Raw genomic sequence first — 20,930 nt, 5'->3', positions numbered from 1 at the left:
CGTAGAGTTCGCCTAATCCGAAATAAGGTCATACATACAAAGAAAATAAGGGCATCACTGCACCCGAATCCGACTTTTAATGATTTTAATCCTAATTCTCAACGGCTCATCTTTTCTATTCCCAATTTCCCACCACAAACAAACTTTGCAAGAAAAAGAGAACAACAAGGCAACAACAATGGCACTCTGTGGTCACTCCACACTAACAGCATCAGCAGCAACGATTCACACCAGATGTTTCAGCGCTTCAAAAGAAACCAATCTTTCAAAACCCTCTTTGAAGCTTCCCCTTTTCTGGCCATGGCAAAAGGTAACTTCTAATCTAACTCTTTAATCATTCAGACCCACCAAGTGTTTGATTAAATGCCTAAGAGAATTTTAATTTCCATTTTTCTATGAAATCTAGGTCAAATTGGGCCCTCTTAGTGTTTCTCCAATGGGGTTTGGTACCTGGGCATGGGGGAATCAACTCTTGTGGGGTTACCAAGAATCAATGGACAATGAGCTTCAACAGGTTTTCAATCTTGCTGTTGATAATGGCATCAATCTTTTTGATACTGCTGATTCTTATGGAACTGGGAAGTTAAATGGGCAAAGTGAGAAGCTTTTGGGCAAATTTATTCGTGAATATAAAGGTTAGTTTGTTTATGTTTTACACTCTTCTTGTTGGGGTTTGCCCATTTATAGGGATGCTTTAATTGCATTTGTTTTCGATGGGACACGATACTATAGAATGTTGTGCATTGAAAGATGATGTGGTTATATTGACAAATAATTGTTAAATCAGTGCTAAAATGAAGAAAACTCTGTGTGTATGCAATATTATGAATACGATGCATCCCTTGAAATCATCAGTTTACCACAGGATTGAATGATTATAGGATATTGCTGATTGTGTTTCTGGACAATGGGCCAGCTTGCACTTGCAACTAAATAGGAGTATTATATGAAAATAATGTCTTATAGTTTGAAGTTGAGGCGTGAAAGGCATAGATAGCTTGTAATTATGCAAGTGGAAATGGGTATTGATTGAATTGGTGCTGTTAAAGGTTGGATAAGGAAGTTGCATGAGATACTAGTATATCTTATAAGTTATAAGTGATTGTGGTTGGATAAGGATGTTAAAGCCACACTTGTATGTGATATTCGTGTATCTCATAAATCATAAGTGATTTGTTTCAGGATGATGTGGGTAATCAATATAAATCAGATCAGTCATACTATAATGTAGACACAAGAAATCTGTTAATGTATTGAGCAGACCATCTAGAGGTTGTTGGGAAGTTGTATCTGTTTCATTGAAGAATGACTAGAGTTTGCAAGTGGCTTGTTTTTTACCCCACTATAGACATTTTCTTAATAAAACAAGGAGGATTTGATATACATGAAACATACTGCTCTTGGGAAAATATTTACGAACTATGACAAAGCCTATCAAGAGGGGGAAACTCATCAATTGTGAGATAAAATTACTGAGTAATCATTAGTTTATAAATCAAGTAAATTTATGCTGAAGTAAAAAAAAGAAACTAGTAAGTTATGTCACCAAAGTAGCTGATAGAAGCCCAAAGTAACCTGAGCCCAAAGTAACCTGGAATAGAAGCCTTCAAGGAGATAGAAAACAACTAGGGTGTTTCTATAGGAAAAGTTCACAAGATACCATTTTACTTTTGCAAAATACACAAGATACTCATCATATCTAACTTAATGCAGTATATACCCCTACTTATAAATCATACACAATACATGAAAAAACATAACAATCTGTTTGCATTATTTATCTTTTTTGAATTAAATCCATATGCATTCTATGTTACTTGGACTCTTTATTTTACGCTAAGTACATGTGTCGGACCCTCGAACCTTGGACATGGATAGGACACTTTATTTTAGTTCAAAATTATGTAATTTATTCACAATATAGCCGAGTTAGACTCTTGGGCACGTACCCATGGCTACCCGAGTCTGAGTAACATGCACTAATGATATTTTTTTTGAAACAAATCTATATGCATTATTTGATAGAAACGAAAACCAAATTTTTTAAAATTAAGATCAGATGAGTGTCACACAATTAACGGGTTGTTGAACTTGTTCCACGTCATTATTAATTGACAGAAGTTTCTATATGTATTGTGTAAATTTTGATAGTAGAGGGGGTGTATGGTACATTGGTGCACAAAGCTAGACATAAAGTATATCCTGTGAAATATGTGAACGTATTCATAAAATCTCTCTGTTTTGAACATTGCGTTCATGAACAATGCAATTTCGTCTTTTAATATGTCATGGACTGTTACATTATTGTTGTCTTTACATTGATTAATATTTGAATTTTAAATCTGATAAGTCCCCAAAGTATTTAGGTCAATACATAAGGCTAGATAAATGGACTAAATGAGCATAGATGTATTAAACAGAATCAATCAAGCCATATGTCTGCATGGGTTAGATCATTTGTTTGACAAAGAAAAAAACATTAGTGCTGTTAATATACTAATGAATATGATTTAACAGGGACAAAAAGAAATTAGGAGTATTTTAGGAAGTAGGTTTCCGGACCCGGGTTAATTGCAACTTTTGCAAGTGATACTTGCTTGTTGCAGCGCAAGGAATCTATTTAATCTTATCCTTCTTGATTCTGTTGCAATTTCTAATATTTTTTGCTTTGTTTGTTGTTGCGGACGGTTCCTTGTGATGATTCATATTATTTGACCCCAAATTATTTTAGGACTTATTGTGATTATTGTCATAAATGATAGTTCAACAACTAGCCACTGACAATTTGAATCATCATAGGCATTTTCTTAGAATTAACATCTAGAGGCCTTAATGCCTTGAAAGATTTTTATATAATGATAATACTACTCAGTAGTTATTTTTGATGGGAAAACCAGCTATTTAATGACAACCCTTAAGTTCTAACTTCATATTAATAGCCTTTGAGAAACTATAGAATTGTATGCGCTTTAGTGCTGCAGATTGTCTAGAATACGATTCTTCTAGGGATATATTAGGTGTGTGTTTGATCTTCTAAAGATGTCATTATGTATCTCAAACTCAATAGAACAGGGACATCTTTCAATGAATGTTTAAGGACTTTTGTTATTTTTTTTTCAATTTTTTTTTAGGGCTCACCATTCACCTTGTATACTTGGTTCTTGTGGGTAGAGCATGTGTAGCTAACTTCATCTAGTGGGAAAATGGATAGTTTGGTTTGCCTATAAATTGGTACAGTTTGCATTTTTTACCACAATAATGTCTATGTTTATTTATTGCCTTTTTATGATAAATTTCAATAGCCTGAATTGTGAATGCTATCAACTAAAACAGCATTTGACATGCCTTTTTTTTCTTTTCTTTTCTTTTCTTTTCTTATAGGGAAGAAAGGATTGCGGGATAATATTGTAATTGCAACAAAGTTTGCTGCATATCCATGGCGATTAACTCCGGGACAATTTGTGAATGCTTGCAAGTATGCCTCTTGTTCTCTGAGTTACCCCCCACCCCCCTCTGCGGTTCAATTTGAACAAATAGAAAATTATGGGTTTCTGATTTCAGAATAATTAAAAATAAATTTGCAGCTAATTTGAGATTATGTTGATTAAAAAAACCTGCGCGCACATGCTATTTTAGTGTTATGATCTTGTAATACTGGAACTGATAGTCTGATAGTGTTTGATAGTCTGATGTTTCAGGTCTTCTCTAGATCGAATGGAACTTGAGCAGATTGGGATAGGGCAACTGCATTGGTCAACTGCAAATTATGCTCCATTGCAAGAGATGGCTCTTTGGGATGGATTAGTAGCAATGTATGAGAAGGTTATACTTTATGATGTGTAGTCTTTCACTATGCCTCCCCTTTGCCCCTGACAGCTATCATTTCAAGAAGTTGAATTGTGCTGCAAACTTTTATTAATTTTATTTTTCATCTGTGAACTAACTCTTTTGAGTTATGATGGCATTATTAGCTATAAAATGATATGGATCATGGGATGATCTCATGATTTTGACTGCAGGGGTTGGTTCAAGCAGTTGGTGTAAGCAATTATGGTCCTAAGCAACTTGAAAAGATTTATACATATCTCAATAATAGAGGAGTTCCTCTATGCTCTGCTCAGGTACACAGCTTATGGCCATTTTATTATTCATTTATTGAGCAGAATTATCAGAATAGCAAGGGTTTTTAGACGATTTCATTTTAAGTGTGGAGATAGCTGCAATTTTTGTTCATGTGAATGGGGGGGGGGGGGGGGGTAGACAAGGTACATTTTCATTGCTGATAACCATCTGGTCAAGCTCTGCTGATCTTTGCATTTTGCTTCATACTTGCAGGTGCAGTTTTCTTTGTTAAGCTTGGGAGATGAGCAGATGGAGGTAAAAAATATGTGTGATTCTTTGGGCATCCAGTTAATTGCATATAGTCCTTTAGGGCTTGGGATGCTTACTGGAAAATATACTCTTTCAAATTTACCAAGTGGGCCCAGGTACATCTCAATTACCAGTTGATCTCTTTAATTTTGCCCGTGTGCATTGGGGTTCATCTGATAAGATAATTTCAATAAAACAGGTCCCTGTTGTTCCGGCAAATCCTCCCAGGACTGGAACCTTTACTGCGTTGTTTAAATGCAATAGCTAGTAGGCGTCAGAAAACAATGAGTCAAGTATGTAAAATTGACTCCTTTTGGCCACTGCTTGAATTTTTTGTTGTGACATGCTAATATGGTCAGTATATGTCACATCAAGTAAGATATTCGATTTGCCTGTATATAATTGCCTATTTTAGGTTCCTTAGATTGTATTGGCATATTCAGACTCTTTGTTGTTGTTTAATATACCATGAAGCAAAAAACAGGGGAGTATGGGAACTGGTTTCTTGGAGTTAGCTGTGATTCCTTCCCTGCTTTCCTTCTGAGAGACCAGGGTTCAACTTTCATTTCTGGAAGAGGGTTTAAGGATGCATCACCACTATCTGCCTATCTGATGCCTAGGCATGGGGATAGGCCTTTCTTAAGATTAAAACAAAAGTAGACCTTGAAGCTACAGTAATTATGCTCTGATTGTTAGCACTATAATTCAATAATATTGGTTTAAGCATAATTGTATAAAAGAAAAGGTGACATTATGCCTGTGTTGGAGATTTTTTTTTTCTTTTCAAAATCAGTTTCCACTGGTTTCTTCCCTCTTTATCTCTGGATATGATGATTAGACAAGTAAGCTTTTGGGAGAATTAGGCTAAGGCTAATTTATTACATTTAACTCTTGCTTTATTAAAATTTGAGAATAGCAAGTGCTTTGCTAGCTGCCCAATGTAGACATAAACTGAGAATATGATAATCTTCTGTTAATTTTATACTCCTTTGGTCCCATAGTAAACTTTCACATAACACTTCTGTTATCCCTAATTTTCCCTCTATGATCAACTAACCAATTTTAGAGATGGCAAAAGTCAACTATGAAGTCCTGGAACAGAAGGAATACAATCCGATGCTTTGTACGAGTTTGTGCTGTTGCAAGACAAGCTCTTGAATACATCGATGTATGCATCAATTTATCAAGGGAGTATTGACCGTTAGTAATCAGAATAATGCCAATATGCCATGATAGCCTTTTTTTCCCCCCGAGGAAAATAGAACTTACTTTTTTGGTATGAAGTTCAATTCTTTATACTAATTTATTTCAGAACATAATTAACTTGACATATGAATTGGTAGAGTTTGAAAAATATATTCAAACTAAATCATGTTTACTTGTTCTTTTCTAACTTAGATGATAGAAGAACTAACTGAGATTGATGTTTGGGTATAATGTTTCCATTAATGTATCCATAACATTGCATATGAAACTATGAAAGGTATTAATAGTGTTTACGTTACCAGTTTCTTGTTTGCATTTATATTTTTTAATCATGCTCACATTGCTCAGTTCCTAATTTATCAATAGTCAGCAGATAGCAATTAACTGGTGCATCAGCAGGGGTACAATTCCCATACCAGGTGTCAAAACTATCAGACAAACCCATGAAAATTTGGGTGCACTTGGTTGGCGTCTCAGTAAGGATGAAATAACTCAATTGGAAGATGCAGCACTCCAATCTCCTAGAAAGATGATCCAGAATGTATTTCAGACCAGGTAAAATGACTTGGCAGTATGCTTTTGGCATTTTGATCAATTGATGGCTACTTCATTTAGCTTATGATTAAGCTCTATAAAAGTTAGTAGTATGACTTTTCAAGTATTCTTGACTTTTTGAAACTCGCAAAGGTCCTTTTAGTGAATAAGATATTACTCATCTAGTCCTACTCCCGTCCCTAAATAGTACTGTACTTCATATTTATTTATTTTTTTACTTGCAACGTTTTGACTTTTTGTAATTTGTACTTTTCACATTTCCACTTTGACCATTTTTTTTTTTTTTTTAATTTTTTTTTTATTTTTACAAATACCATATGGAAACTAATATTACGGAGTATTATGTAAATGTCATTGATATTGGTCTTAAAGTATATTTTTAAAATATAAGCCTTTTAAAATTAAGGTTAAAGTAATTAATGGTCAAAGTTTTATGTTGATAAATGTGGAAGCCAAAAACCAAAATGGTACGAGTTTTAAAGGCCTTATCAAAATATGATGTATATATTGAGGGAGTTGCATATGTGACATTGTTCAATTTTGTCATTGCAACTAGTACAAAAGAATCTTAAAAAGCTGCAGTGCCTTTTACTTAACCTCCAATGTCTCTTTGAAAATTCAGGTAACCCCAATTTCTTGCTTGCAACTACATACATGGCGAAAATTCCTGAAGATGATACCCATCATTTTGATAAAGGTAATTCAATTCAATTATGGGTTTTTGGCAACATGTGAATTCTCTGTTCTTATACTACAATCTAGTTCAATTTGGCCTGTTTGGTAAATTTCAAATGCTTGTTAAGAGCTAGAAGATGATGAAAGTACATTGTCTCCTTGCTATACGCTCTTACAGTTGTAAAATATTACCTGATATATTCTTACTTCTTAGCCGTTCAGATAGTAATATTCACTTGATAGAATCCTTAAGCACAGTAAGATATTCAAAAAAGAAAAAAGAAAAAAAAAAAAAAAAAAAAAGAAAGAATAAAGAAAAAAGAAAAAAACCATCAATCTGTTCATCATTGGAGCGAGACTGGATGTTTTTGTTTGCTTACAAATCCTTGTACATTACTAGCATAAATTTTGATGTCCTCACTAAACAAGGCTGCAATCTTAATCTTTGTTGTTTGACCAATCAGCTTTGAAAAAGAATTTACTTAAGGATCAAATTCTTCACAATTTTGTGAAACCAATAAACCAAATTATTATATGGATGTCATAACCTGCAGGTATATACTTCGTATATATTTAGGGGACTATCCGCAAGCAAAGAAGACTTGCATTTTGATGTCAAAAGCAGAAGCTTGGAGATTGTTGTGGGATGTTTCTTTGAAATCATCCGATCGTGTGTTTTGTTAATGCAGTAAGCAAAAACTAACTTCAAAGTATTATTACTCTCTTATAGTTACCCAGATACTTGAATTCACTGCTTAGAGACAATTATTGAGTAAACTTGAATCAGTATTTTATACACCAGTATATGTATTCATTCATCATACAACTTGATGAATTTTATTACAATCTCAGGTATTAATCGTACCATTAAAAAAATTATAGATTCAGTAAGGCTTTGCCTTGTATAGATACTTCATAAGGTAATGAAAATATTATTTGAAATTCCCATCTTCAGTTTATTTTTTTGTTACCTCTTGCAAACTACTGCTCGTCCATTCATCCCACTAGCAAGATTCATGCTAGCAAGATTCATGGTTTGGATGGAAGTCTCTTCCTGACCGTCATAAAACCTTGAAGCCAAACAATCAGTGGCAAAAATGCTACTACTTGCATACTCCTTGTCGCCTCCCATAATTGGCATGGCTACTCCCATCTTCACTCGACTCACGTAATCATCCCTATAAGTTTTTCCCAACACACCATCAACCCTGTTAGTCAATGAATAGAATTTGAATCCGAGGTCGAGATGAGCATAGCAATCCTCCTTGGTTATGTCATAGTTATGTGCCCTAGATTCTTCATTGGTAATGGGTACTACTTTGGCTGTGATTTGAAGTTTTCCTTGCACTTGAATGATGATACTATTGGTTTCACTCGTCCTTGTTATGATGACTCGTGGCATTGTGGTGGATGACCATCGAGAACCTTGAGTTTGTTTCAAGAATATGGGCTCTCCATCAAAGGCCAATGAGAGGCTATCTTTGGCATCATTCCATTCAGAAGTCTTTGCGGCGCCTAAGAAGAGGCGATGGTTGTCGAACAAGATTCCAATGGATTGGACCCATGTGAAGTCGCGACTCATCTTTATATTTCTTTTTCCAATGAAGTGTGCATTGATGTGGAGATTTGGGTCGCTTACAAGGCAAAAGTCTTCATTCTTCTTACCATGGAAGTAAAAGGTAATTCCATCTCCTCCTATGAAGCGAGGGTCTTGACATACGGCTCCTGGGTAGTCACAATCTAAAATATACAAATATATAAAATTAGTGATCAATTTAATCAATTAGAACATGATAATAAAGAAAATAATTTAACTTTTAGGATCACCAAATTAACTTTTGGATTCAAACTACCATTCTTCATGTGTAGTTTCAATATAACGTGTAAGGTATACTAAAAAACTTACTACAAACGGGCTTGCAAGTGACACAATCAACTTGACAAGAAGTAGGGCAACTGGCTGGGCAAACATGCTCTTGGTTATAACATTGGTTGTAGTCCTTGTTCTTGCATTTAACTCTCTTTCTAGAATTATGAGAAGTAGAAGGTGTTGGTGAGGTTGATGACGATGAGGATGAGGAAGAGGAAGAGGAGGAGGAGGAAGAGGATGATGATGATGATGACGACGACGAAGACGACGATGATGATGATGAAGATGAGTTATATCCATTATTGGAACTAGATGTATTTGATGGTGGTGATGTGGTTGACGGAGTAGGAGATAATATTGGTGGTGATGGGGTGGATGGAGTAGGATATGGTTGGGGTGATGATGGTGGTCGAGTTGATGGATTAGATGGAGAAGGTTTTGGTGATGATGGAGTAAGAGATGGTGTTGAAGGGGTCGGAGATTTAGGAGATGGTGATGGGGTTGGGGATGAATTATTAGAAGAATTAGATGGTGCTCCCGATGATGAAGATGAGGAGGATGATGATGAAGACGAAGATGATGATGACGACGAAGAGGATGAATTGTATCCTGAATTAGAAGAAGGTGTATTCAATGAAGGTTTTGGTGGGGTAGGTGATGGTTGGGATGATGGAGTAGAAGGAGGTGACTGTGAAACCGGCGATGGTGATGGCGATGTTGGTGTAGACGAAGGAGGTGTTACAGATGGTGGCGTACGAGATGGAGTTGAAGGTGATGGAACCATAGGTGATGGTGATGGTGATGGAGATAGAGAGGAAGATGGTGGGGTCGATGGAGCAGGAGATTTAGATTGTGATCCTGATGATGAGGAAGAGGACGACGACGACGACGATGATGATGACGATGATGATGATGATGATGATGATGATGAGGAAGAGGAGGAGGTTGAGTTATGTCCTTCATTAGATTGAGTATTTGGAGGTGATGGTGTGGCCGATAATGGAGTAGGCGACGGTGCTAAAGATGGGGATTTAGTTGATGGTGGGGTTGATGGAGATTTGGGAGGTGATGATGTTGGTGATGATGGATAAGAGGGGATTGATGGAGATTTGGGAGATGATGATGGAGTAGGTGATGAAATTGAAGGTGGTGAAGATTTAGGAGCTGGTGTTGGGGTTGTTGGAGAATGAGAATTAGATGGTGTTTTAGATGACGATGACGATGATGATGAAGAGGAAGAGGCAGAAGAGGATGATGATGAAGAGGAAGAGGCGGAAGAGGATGATGACGAAGATGAAGAATTATCTCTATGTGATGGAGTTGGATGTGCAGTTGTCGGAGATGGAGTAGGAGAATGGTGTGTTGTTGGTGGTGGTGATCGTGGGGTAGATGGAGTATTAGGAGTTGATGTTGGTGGTGACGATGGGGGCATTGATGGAGTTGGTGATGGAGTAGGCGATATTATTGATGGTGGTGGAGTTTTAGGAGATGTTGATGGAGTTGTTGGAGTATGAGAATCAGATGGTGTTGCTCCATGCGACGATGATGATGATGAGGCGGACGACGACGAAGACGAAGACGAAGAGGAAGAGGAAGAAACAGAGGAGGATGATGAAGAAGATGAAGAATTTGAAGATGAAGAATTATCTCCATGTGATGGAATTGGAGATGTAGTTGTCGGAGATGGAGTAGGTGAATAGTGTGTTGATGGTGGGGGTGATCGTGGGGTAGAAGGAGTATCAGGAGTTGATGTTGGTGGTGACGATGGGGGGATAGATGGAGATGGTGATGGTATTGAAGTTGGTGGAGATTTAGGAGATGGTGATGGGGATGTTGGAGTATGAGAATTAGATGGTGTTCCATGCGATGACGATGACGATGATGATGATGATGATGAGGAGGAGGAGGAGGAGGAGGAAGAAGTTGAAGAGGAAGAGGCAGATGATGATGATGATGATGAATTGTCCTCATGTGATGGAGTTGGAGATGCAGTTGTCGGAGATGGAGTAGGTGAATGGTTTGTTGGTGGTGGTGATCGTGGGCTTGATGGAGTATTAGAAACTGATGATGGCGGTGAAGATGGAGGGATTGATGGAGATTTTTGAGATGGTGATGGAGTATACGATGGTATTGAAGGTGGTGGAGATTTAGGTGATGGTGATGGAGTTGTTGAAGTATCAGAATTAGGTGGTCCCCCAGAAGATGAAGATGAGGATGAGGAGGACGAGGAAGAAGAAGAGGCAGAAGAGGATGACGATGATGACGAAGATGAAGAATTATCCCCAGATGATGACGGTGTAGATGGAGCTGGAGATGCAGTTATTGATGGTGGTGATTGTGTTCTTGACGGAGTAGAAGAAGTAGGTGGTGGTGAAGATGTATGGGATGGTGTTTGTGACAGGGGAGAAGGAGATGGTGCTAAAGGTGTTGATGAAGATGGTGTTGGGGTATGAGAATTATATGATGGTATCTCAGATTGTGGTGGAGTTTTATCCCCTGTATTTTTAGCCTTATCATTTTCCACATCGTCATCTTTCTTACCACCCTTTTTATCTTTATTTTTTTCCCCACTTTCATCTTGGGTATCTTCACTACCTCCCTTAGAATTTTCACCGTCTTTGTGATTCTTCGAACCATCTTTAGATGATGGTAATGATCCTTCTGCGATGGAAGGTGCCTCATATGTAGGTGATGATGATCCTTTATTAGAAGGTGAATCATTTCCATCATCGTCTCCTTTTTTACTTTCTTTATCTTCATCATTTCCTTTTTTATCATCTTTGTTCTCTTTTTCCTCTTCATTACCAGCCTTTTTCTTATCGTCTCCTTTCTTGTCAACATTTTTGTCATCTTCTTTTTTCCCACTTTCATTTTTTATATCTTCTTCTTTATCTCTTTTGGAACTTTCACCGCCTTTTTTACCTTCTGAATTCGAATCCGAATCCGAATCATCTTTAGATGACGATGGTGGTGATGATCCTTTTGGAGTAGAAGGTGTAGCATATGTAGGTGATGATGATCCTGCATTAGACGAAGATGAATCATCGTCATCATCGTCTCTCTTTTTACCTTCTTTATCTTCATCAGTTCTTTTTTTACCACTTTCCTTCACATCGACTCCTTTTTTACCTTCTTTGTTTTTTTCTTCCCCTTCATTACCATCCTTTTTCTCATCATCTCCTTGTTGACCACTATTTTTATCATCCCCTTTTTTCTCACTTTCATCCTTGTTATCTTTTTCTTTACCTCCTTTGGAATTTTCACCGCCTTTTTTACTATCCAAACCACCTTTAGATGGCGATGATGACGGTGGTGGTACCGATCCTTCTGCAGTAGAAGGTGTATCATAAGTAGGTGGTGATGATCCTGTATTAGATGAAGATGAATCATTTTCAACATCTCCTTTATCATCTTTTTTGTCTTCACCAGCTCCTTTTTTACCATCTTTGTTTTCTTTTTCGTCTTCATCACTAGATTTCCCCTTATCTTTTGCTTTTTCACCACCATTTTCATCATCTTCTTTTTTCTCACTTTCATCATTGTTATCTTCTTCTTTACCTCCTTTAGAATTTTCACCACCTTTTTTACCACCTGAACCATCTTTAGATGATGGTGATGATTGTGAATTATATCCAGGCGGAGTTGGTGATGATCCCGCATCTGTCGGAGGTGTATCGTATGTAGGTGGTGATGATCCTGCATCAGACGAAGGTGAATCATTTTCAGGTGGAGTGGAGGATCCCTTGTCACCATCACTTGATGATGATCTAGAAGAACAAATTGGCTTGCATGAAGCACATTCTACTTCACAACTGTCTGGACAAAACTTAGGACAAACATGTTCCAAGTTATAGCACATCTTGTACTTTTTGATCTTACATGATGCTCTTGAAGGATTTTTGGCAATTCCTGGAGGAGTAGTTGCCTCTACCAACATGCCCAACAACAAAACAAAGCATCCAAGATAAAATATCTTGGATGGTGCCATTTCCAACTCTAGCTATATTTAAAGTTGGAAACTGGTTTAATGCAAAAAGTTGTAGTTTAAGAAGGTTTAATGGTAGATGATATTCATACCCCAAACAAATTACTGTTATATAGATGTGTAGGAATCAGTAAGTCAATGTTCATGATTTAGTATTTGTAAATTCCTAAGATTTTGGGTCAAGTAGTTGAATATATTTCTTGAAGTTATAATCCACATGCATCTAACATACTTACATGTATGGCTATCAGAAAAATAAATGGTTCCTGATATGCTTTTGTGTGTATCTAAAGTGCAATTTTATTAAACAATTAATTAATCAATAAATTTTGTGTAATATATTATTCTGTTTTTTGTAGTGAAACACAAAGTGGGAGCAATAGGATTGGAAGAAAACACTAAAAAAAACAAAGAACTTTGATTGCTAATCCTGTTATTATGTCGCTTTTTTCATTTTACAATTGGAATCACTTTAATATGAAGTTATAAAAAGGGTATTTCTTTATTTTGACATGCAGCAAAAACGTACTTTATGTGAGAATAATAAAATTCAACCCGAATAATTAATGATGATTATGTATTAATGAAGTTGTTTATCATATAATTACGGTTTTGAGAATTTAGAAAAAATAAAAATTGTGAATTGTGTAAGTTGAGGATTAAGAAAAAAGATACTGATTTATTATCTTACATAAAGAAATTACTTAGTCCGTACTCCCTAAATATATCTAGGCCTCTAGTGCTGTATTTATGAAAGAAGCCACATTAAGCAAGAGAACATTCATCTTTACAGCTATGATGAATTGGTGTAGAGGAGCTGAATTGAGTGTCACTTACTCACTTGGAATCATTGCTACTACACCAGTACTTAGGTTGCTTGGTTTGGTTGATCTGAGTACACTAGTTCCAATTATACAATGGATGGTTCTAGGGGCTCGATGCAACTCTATGCCTTACCGGCCCCTTTTCAAGTCAACACATTATTGTTAAGGAAAATGAGCTATGTTAAATTCAGCAAAAATAATTTAAGCCGATTAAAAGCAAATTAAGTGAAAAAAAAAAATTAGATTTAAGCAAAGAATATATCCAATAAAAAAGTAAATTAATTTTAAGCAAAATAATTTTTTGTAATAAAGTGAGGCAAAATTTTGATACAAGTATATACTACTTGTATTAGTAGTTTAAATCAGCAAAGAAAATAAAAAATAAAAAGAAAATTGTAAAAAGTGAAAATCAGTTGTATTCAATTATAATTAATTCAAAAAACAATTGTAATCGACAATAATTTGTTCTATCAATATAATAAACATAATTTTAATCAATGGAACTAAGTTTTGATTAGTTAATGATTATTTTAATGAATACTGAGATAATTAATTTTGTTTGATAAAAATCAAATTAAAATTGTAGACTAAGTTAATTTCAACAAAATTAAGTTGATTAAAAAAGAAAAAAAAATTAGTCAACAGGAATCTAATCATAGGTTACAATGTAACATCAGTAATATTGTTTGTAAAGATTTTCTTTTTTTTTTTTTTTTTTTTTTTTGGGTGTGGGTGGGTGGGGGGCATTAGACATTCCTCACTTTCAGCATAATCAAAGTGTTAATTTGTTTAAAATCTTGTCTTGAATCTAAACAATATTTGTTATTCATAGTAGCACTATTGTATCAAACTAATTAAGATTAATCTTAATGAAAAGCACATTCGATCCTTAAGGTTAGGTGGTTTAATCCACAGAAGGGTCAGTTTGACAACACCATATACCCATTGCAGGTTTGCTACCACAAAAATAAAAAATAAAAATAATGTGGAGTTGTAATAATGGTAATTAAGAGTCTGTTCTGATTTAATGAGTTGAGCTGAACCGAATTGAACTGAGTATTTTATGAGAGAAGAATTGAACTAACAAGCTGCTGGGATTATCCTAGGGTTCGATACTTCATCATGAAAAAAAAGGTATTTAGAGGGGAAGGGATCATAACCACTTCCTGGAATTTTGGAATGAATTAAGCCTTGCTTACCCTAAACTAAAATAACAAAATATATGTATAAAAACAAATGAAGTTTGCGTGATCATGCACTAATGACCTATATTTTTTTTTTTTTTTTTTTTTACCTTACTAACTTCCATTTTAATGAACTACATGAAAAGATGTGCAACACATTTTTAACCCAATAATAATCACATGATTTGAAATTGATCTAATACAACCAAATCCGAAAATATGTTACTAATACAGTATTAAACTACAATTTTTTATGGGAATAATGAAGTACATATAAGATATCTATCATAACATGTAAATCATCGGTAAAAAATTGATTCAAACAAACTCAAAAATCCAATCTAATGACAGGTCATATAAGTCTGGAATAGTTGACATGATCAAACGAACCTTGGCTTGCTATTTGAGTAATTTGTTTGTCACCTCTAATTACCTTGTCATTAAAAAAAAAAAAAAAAAAAAAATTAATTTTATAAGAATTGTGGTCTGTAATTACTACACATAAGGTCATATACTCGTATGTTAAACAAAATATTGAATAGTATTGTATTAATGTAAATGTAGTCACCTTACAAATTGATGAATCCAAAATAAAATTCAAGACTTTAAGCCTTGTATAATGACATTATTAATGAGTTGATCATAGAAATATATAAATTTCAACGATCTTAAATTAATTATGTTGAAGAATTATCTTTTGCAAACAACACCACGTCCACTCATGCCACTAGCACAGTTCATGCTAGCAAGTTCCATGGTCTCAACTGCAGTCTCTTCTTGTCCACCAACAAACCTTGAAGCCAAACAATCGGTGGCGAAAATGCTACTAGTTGCGTACTGTCTTTCTCCTCCCATAACAGGCATGGCAACCCTCATATTCACTCGGCTCACGTAATCATTCCTATAAGTTTTTCCTAACACACCATCAACCTTTCCGGTCAATGAGTAAAACTTAAACCCAAGATCAAGATGAGCAAAACGATCCTCATCAGTAATATCATAGTTGTGTACCCTAGATTCTTCGTCTGTAATAGGTACCACTTTAGCTGTGATCCTAAGCTTTCCTGGAATTTCGACGACAATATTGTTGGTTTCACTTGTCCTTGTTACGGTGACTTGTGGCATAGAAGTGGATGACCATTGAGAGCCTAGAGTCTCTTCAAGGAATATGGGTTCTCCGTCGAAGGCCAATGAGAGGCGGTCTTTGGCATCATCCCATGCGCCGGTCTTCCTAGCACCAAAGAATAGACGGTGGTTGTCGAAGAGGATTCCAATGGACTCGACCCATGTAAAGTCACGGCCCATGTTTGCGTTTCTTTTTCCTATGAAATGAGCGTTGATGTGGAGGTTGGGGTCGGTCACAAGGCAAAATTGTTTATCCTTCTTGCCATGGAAGTAGAAGGTGATACCGTCACCTCCGATGAAACGAGGATCTTGGCATACGGCTCCTGGGTAGTCACAATCTACAATGCAAAAAACATTTAATTAGTAATTATCTTTTAGCTTAATCTTTAATGTTGGAGTAAATTTATAGTTGGCATTATCTTTTAGCTAGTGTAGTGATAATATGTATTCATTAGTAGAGTAAAATATGACTTACTGCAGACAGGCTTGCAAGTGACACAATCAACTTGACACGAAGTAGGGCAATTGGCGGGACAAACATGCTCTTGATTGTAACATTGTCCGTAATTCTTGTTTCTGCATCTAGCTCTATTCCTAGAGCCAGCATTAGAATTAGGAGGAGTGTAAGGTTTAGGAGTAGAGGGTTTTGGTGATGGGGTAGAGGGTTTTGGTGTTGGGGTTGATGGGGTAGAAGGAGTCGACGGCTTAGGTGTGACTGGTGTTGGTGGGGTTGATGGTTTAGGTGTTGGTGTTGAAGGTGTTGGGTAATATATCGGTGTTGGTGGGGTTGATGATGAGTTATGGGAGCTTGATTGTTGTCCTCCTCCTGCAGCTGAGGAGCCAGATGCTGCTGCTGCTGCGGCAGCAGCTGCTGCAGCTGCAGCAGCGGCTGATGATGCTGACGATGATGATGATGATGATGATGACGCTGTTGATGTTGCTGAGGATGCTGCAGATGATGCTGCAGAAGATGCAGCAGAAGCAGCAGATGAAGCAGCTGAAGACGCACCTGAAGATGATTGTGACTCGACCACAGCAGCCAACAACAAAGCTAAGAACCCAAGATAAATGATCTTGGGTACAGCCATTTTCTGATGATCCAAGCTTTGCTACTAAAACTTATATATTAATGCTGTAGCTGCAGTATCAGAATGAAGATTTGATGAGTGATATGAAACACAAACCAACAATGGCTTTTATAGAGTTGTAGGCGTTGACTATCACTAGTATAGTAGTATCTTCCTAAGATTTTGGGTCAAAAGTTTAAATTAATACAATATATTTCTTGAAGCAAGGTTGCTATGTCATAATAAGTATTACAAATGCATCCACCATCAATCAATATGCATGTAGCTAGATCAAATATAATTAACGGCTCGATCGTGATCATCTAAAATTAATGATTACAAGCTTATGCTTGTAAGTATCTAAAGTGTAAACACACACCAACACACAACATAAAGGACCTTTGATTGTTAATACTGCCATTGTTCTGCTTTTATTTATTTATTTTTTTTTTTCATTAAACAATTTGGAATCACTTTCATTTAAAGGAAGATACATATAAGGGCTAATTCTTTATAATTCAGCTGAAATGATTCTTATGTATATATGAAGTTGATTATCAAACAATTACGGGTATGAGCAAAAACATATGCTTAAGAGTGAATAGTGTGATGACTAGAATGATGCTTCATCTTGCAAAAAGCAGTACTTAGTCTTGTCAGTCAAGGGTTAAACCTAATTAAGCTAATTAAACCTGCTGTTTAGCTTTGTGGTTAATAGAATTAGAGCTGTGAAAATTGGTACAGATGACTACAAACTAAGCAACGGGAAATTCCCTGTTTCTCATGGTGAGAAACAAAATTTGTTTCTCATGATGGCATTTTCGTGAATAAATCAACAACTTTTTCAATATTGTGGGCTCCACAGTTGAATAAAGTTGAAAAAGTTTTTGATTTATTCACAAAAATGCCCCCATGAGAAACGAATTCGTTTTTCACGGTGAGAAACTGGGGCTTCCTCCTAAGCAACCGCGTTGCATGTAGGATATAGCCTCTTAACCATTTATAATGGCCAAAGATGGACATATGAATTGATCCTATGCCATTTATATTTCTCGAATACGAAGATACATTTGATTAAACTCAACATTCACTATTATATACGGCCATAACTTTATCTTCTTCATCTGTATCTTTATCACTTTATTTGGAATTTATATTTACTAATGCATAATTTTGAGCATGATTTTTTTAACATATATGGAGTAATGGTAAAAATTATATAAAATTTATATATTGAAGATAAATACTTGTATATTGAGACATGTATGTATCAAGTTAACATATGAATATGAATCACATGTATAGTTAAAAAGAAAGAAAGTTTGATTATAAATGAGTGCAAGTGTATACGAATAGAACATAGGAAGTACTCTGTAATAAATTTTAATTATAGTGCAAATGATACGCGAAAGGCAATGTCAAAACTTGAATTTGAGAGATTGAGCTCCATGGATTCTAATTTCACCTGTCCTTCATATTTCCCATTTAGAGCTAAAGTCTAGATAAATTAAATTTCTTAATATTTCCTATTGCATTAATCAAAGCTGGCTACAACTTGTATGGCTGCATCATCACTGAGCTCAACATAACGAACTATAATAATTAATTACAAAATTAAGCATCATATTCATATCGGTTGAATTGTTATTCTCGTAAAGTAAGCTTTTCATTCATGTCAAAATAAAGAAACAGATTATCTCTTCCTTCGATTTCAATTTAAAATACTGTACAATATACTATACCAGAAATATTAACAATCTTTTTTTTTTTTTTTTTGTATTTTAAAAATTCATGAACTTTTGATAAATACAAGCTAAACCATAATTATGAACCAATTGTACTGTTATTAAATTTTTTTTTATTTCCAACCGTATTGTTAAATAAACTCAACTACGCAAGTGTAAGTTTATGACTCATTTTGAAGAAATAAGTTTAACTTTTGACCCAACATCTTAGGAAGATACTAGCTTAGTAATGTAACATAAACAGTCAACGCCTAAACATCTATAAAAGCTATTGTTGGTTTGGTATTTTATATCACTCATCAAGTCTTTCTTCTCATACTACAACATTAATACATAAGTTTCTTAAGAGTAGCAAGACTTGAAACATTAGAAAAATGGCTCTACCCAAGATCATCTATCTTGGGTTCTTAGCTTTGTTGTTGGCTGCTGTGGTCGAGTCACAATCATCTTCAGGTGCGTCTTCAGCTGCTTCATCTGCTGCTTCTGCAGCATCTTCTGCAGCATCGTCTGCAGCATCCTCAGCAACATCAACAGCGTCATCATCATCATCATCGTCAGCATCATCAGCCGCTGCTGCAGCTGCAGCAGCTGCCGCCGCTGCCGCAGCAGCATCTGGCTCCTCAGCTGCAGGAGGAGGACAACAATCAAGCTCCCATAACTCATCATCAACCCCACCAACACCGATATATTACCCAACACCTTCAACACCAACACCTAAACCATCAACCCCACCAACACCAGTCACACCTAAGCCGTCGACTCCTTCTACCCCATCAACCCCAACACCAAAACCCTCCACCCCAACCCCAAAACCCTCTACTCCTAGCACCCCTAAATCTTACACTCCTCCTAATTCCAATGCTGGCTCTAGAAACAGAGCTAGATGCAGGAACAAGAACTACGGACAATGTTACAATCAAGAGCATGTTTGTCCAGCTAATTGCCCTACTTCGTGCCAAGTTGATTGTGTCACTTGCAAGCCTGTCTGCAGTAAGTCATATATTACTCTACTAAAAAATACATATTACCATAACACAAGCTAAAAGATAATGCCAACTATAAATTTACTCCCAACATTAAAGATTAAGTTATATTGGACATACATTTATTGTTAACTTTCTATTAGTAGCTAGTAGAGGCATTCACAATTTGACTATTTTGTAATTTTGTTCAATTTAGTAGTGTTCAACTCTTTCTTTTTTTGGTTTTTTCTTTTTTTTTTTTGGTTTTTTTGGTGCAATAGTGTTCCTCATTTAAATTGTACAAATTACTAATTATATGATTTTTGCATTGTAGATTGTGACTATCCAGGAGCCGTATGCCAAGATCCTCGTTTCATCGGAGGTGACGGTATCACCTTCTACTTCCATGGCAAGAAGGATAAACAATTTTGCCTTGTGACCGACCCCAACCTCCACATCAACGCACACTTCATAGGAAAAAGAAACGCAAACATGGGCCGTGACTTTACATGGGTTGAGTCCATTGGAATACTCTTCGACAACCACCGTCTATTCTTTGGTGCTAGGAAGACCGGCACTTGGGATGATGCCAAAGACCGCCTCTCATTGGCCTTCGACGGAGAACCCATATTCCTTGAAGAGACTCTAGGCTCTCAATGGTCATCCACTTCTATGCCACAAGTCACCGTAACAAGGACTAGTGAAACCAACAACATTGTCGTCGAAATTCCAGGAAAGCTTAGAATCACGGCTAAGGTTGTACCTATTACCGATGAAGAATCTAGGGTACACAACTATGACATTACTGATGAGGATCGTTTTGCTCATCTTGATCTCGGGTTTAAGTTTTACTCATTGACCGGAAAGGTTGATGGTGTATTGGGAAAGACTTACAGGAATGATTATGTGAGCCGCGTGAACATGAGGGTAGCCATGCCAGTTATGGGAGGAGAAAGACAGTACGCAACTAGTAGCATTTTCGCCACTGATTGTTTAGCTTCAAGGTTTGTTGGTGGACAAGAGACCGCAGTTGAAACCATGGAACTTGCTAGCATGAACTGTGCTAGTGGCATGAGTGGACGTGGTGTTGTTTGCAAGAGATAATTCATCAACATAATTTTAAGATCGTTGAAATTTATAAATTTCTAACCTCGATCAATACTCTTTAATAATGTCAATGTACATGGCTGAAAGTCATTTAAAAAAAATTTCAACATTATTATGTTATTTTGTAATAAGATTGTAAGGTGATTACATTAACATAAATACAATATTTTGTTTAACATTCGAATATATCGACTAATTGATAACTATAATCGACCTTGAATCAAACCTGAAACGGCCATTGCCCGAACATTAGC

The 20,930-nt window shown here is 36.0% G+C and overlaps 4 protein-coding genes across 7 annotated transcripts; 2 read left to right on the top strand and 2 right to left on the bottom strand.

The window, feature by feature from the left end:
* The first annotated feature begins 102 nt into the window (after positions 1-102).
* LOC145606849 (pyridoxal reductase, chloroplastic-like) lies at positions 103-7,567 on the top strand. Of its 4 annotated transcripts, none has more exons than XR_014105446.1 (10): positions 103-310; positions 407-635; positions 3,382-3,475; positions 3,699-3,822; positions 4,020-4,121; positions 4,336-4,487; positions 4,571-4,664; positions 5,977-6,132; positions 6,755-6,829; positions 7,362-7,567. XR_014105446.1 is itself a non-coding variant. In XM_081662691.1 (9 exons), exons 1-9 carry the CDS (start codon positions 179-181, stop codon positions 6,756-6,758), a joined length of 1,113 nt encoding a protein of 370 aa, XP_081518817.1. In that variant the 5' UTR covers positions 103-178; the 3' UTR covers positions 6,759-7,306. The 4 variants fall into 4 exon arrangements, 2 of the variants coding, with proteins under 2 accessions (XP_081518817.1, XP_081518818.1); XR_014105445.1 differs by having other exon boundaries at positions 5,951-6,132; XM_081662691.1 differs by lacking the exon at positions 7,362-7,567 and having other exon boundaries at positions 5,951-6,132; positions 6,755-7,306.
* Positions 7,568-7,741: 174 nt separating this feature from the next.
* Positions 7,742-12,665, bottom strand: LOC145607460 (uncharacterized). The gene is made up of 3 exons (XM_081663104.1): positions 10,617-12,665; positions 8,714-10,532; positions 7,742-8,547 (listed from the first exon to the last, which is right to left on the bottom strand). Exons 1-3 carry the CDS (start codon positions 12,663-12,665, stop codon positions 7,775-7,777), a joined length of 4,641 nt encoding a protein of 1,546 aa, XP_081519230.1. The 3' UTR covers positions 7,742-7,774.
* Positions 12,666-14,926: 2,261 nt separating this feature from the next.
* LOC145607459 (uncharacterized) lies at positions 14,927-16,883 on the bottom strand. Its single transcript, XM_081663103.1, has 2 exons — positions 16,271-16,883; positions 14,927-16,133 (listed from the first exon to the last, which is right to left on the bottom strand). The coding sequence occupies exons 1-2, from the start codon at positions 16,881-16,883 to the stop codon at positions 15,361-15,363; spliced, it is 1,386 nt and encodes a 461-aa protein (XP_081519229.1). The 3' UTR covers positions 14,927-15,360.
* A 2,098-nt stretch (positions 16,884-18,981) lies between these two features.
* On the top strand, positions 18,982-20,727 carry LOC145607458 (uncharacterized). The gene is made up of 2 exons (XM_081663102.1): positions 18,982-19,597; positions 19,904-20,727. Exons 1-2 carry the CDS (start codon positions 18,982-18,984, stop codon positions 20,671-20,673), a joined length of 1,386 nt encoding a protein of 461 aa, XP_081519228.1. The 3' UTR covers positions 20,674-20,727.
* The last annotated feature ends 203 nt before the right edge of the window (positions 20,728-20,930 follow it).

The sequence above is a fragment of the Chenopodium album genome, chromosome 23 (assembly GCF_948465745.1).
Source record: "Chenopodium album chromosome 23, dcCheAlbu1.1, whole genome shotgun sequence".
Taxonomy (NCBI): Eukaryota; Viridiplantae; Streptophyta; class Magnoliopsida; order Caryophyllales; family Amaranthaceae; genus Chenopodium; species Chenopodium album.
This window is presented reverse-complemented; position numbering and strand designations above follow the sequence as displayed.

What these genes read in the sequence shown, in the direction of transcription:
- LOC145606849 (XM_081662691.1), top strand. Translation starts at nt 179, where the DNA reads ATGGCACTCTGTGGTCACTCCACACTAACAGCATCAGCAGCAACGATT. An exon ending in TAGTAGCAATGTATGAGAAG is followed by an intron (nt 3,823 to 4,019) that starts GTTATACTTTAT and finishes TTTTGACTGCAG; the next exon opens with GGGTTGGTTCAAGCAGTTGG. An exon ending in TTCCTCTATGCTCTGCTCAG is followed by an intron (nt 4,122 to 4,335) that starts GTACACAGCTTA and finishes TCATACTTGCAG; the next exon opens with GTGCAGTTTTCTTTGTTAAG.
- LOC145607460 (XM_081663104.1), bottom strand. Translation starts at nt 12,665, where the DNA reads ATGGCACCATCCAAGATATTTTATCTTGGATGCTTTGTTTTGTTGTTG. An exon ending in CATCATCATCATCATCATCT is followed by an intron (nt 10,533 to 10,616) that starts GCCTCTTCCTCT and finishes TCGCATGGAACA; the next exon opens with CCATCTAATTCTCATACTCC. An exon ending in CACTTGCAAGCCCGTTTGTA is followed by an intron (nt 8,548 to 8,713) that starts GTAAGTTTTTTA and finishes TGTATATTTTAG; the next exon opens with ATTGTGACTACCCAGGAGCC.
- LOC145607459 (XM_081663103.1), bottom strand. Translation starts at nt 16,883, where the DNA reads ATGGCTGTACCCAAGATCATTTATCTTGGGTTCTTAGCTTTGTTGTTG. An exon ending in CACTTGCAAGCCTGTCTGCA is followed by an intron (nt 16,134 to 16,270) that starts GTAAGTCATATT and finishes TTTGCATTGTAG; the next exon opens with ATTGTGACTACCCAGGAGCC.
- LOC145607458 (XM_081663102.1), top strand. Translation starts at nt 18,982, where the DNA reads ATGGCTCTACCCAAGATCATCTATCTTGGGTTCTTAGCTTTGTTGTTG. An exon ending in CACTTGCAAGCCTGTCTGCA is followed by an intron (nt 19,598 to 19,903) that starts GTAAGTCATATA and finishes TTTGCATTGTAG; the next exon opens with ATTGTGACTATCCAGGAGCC.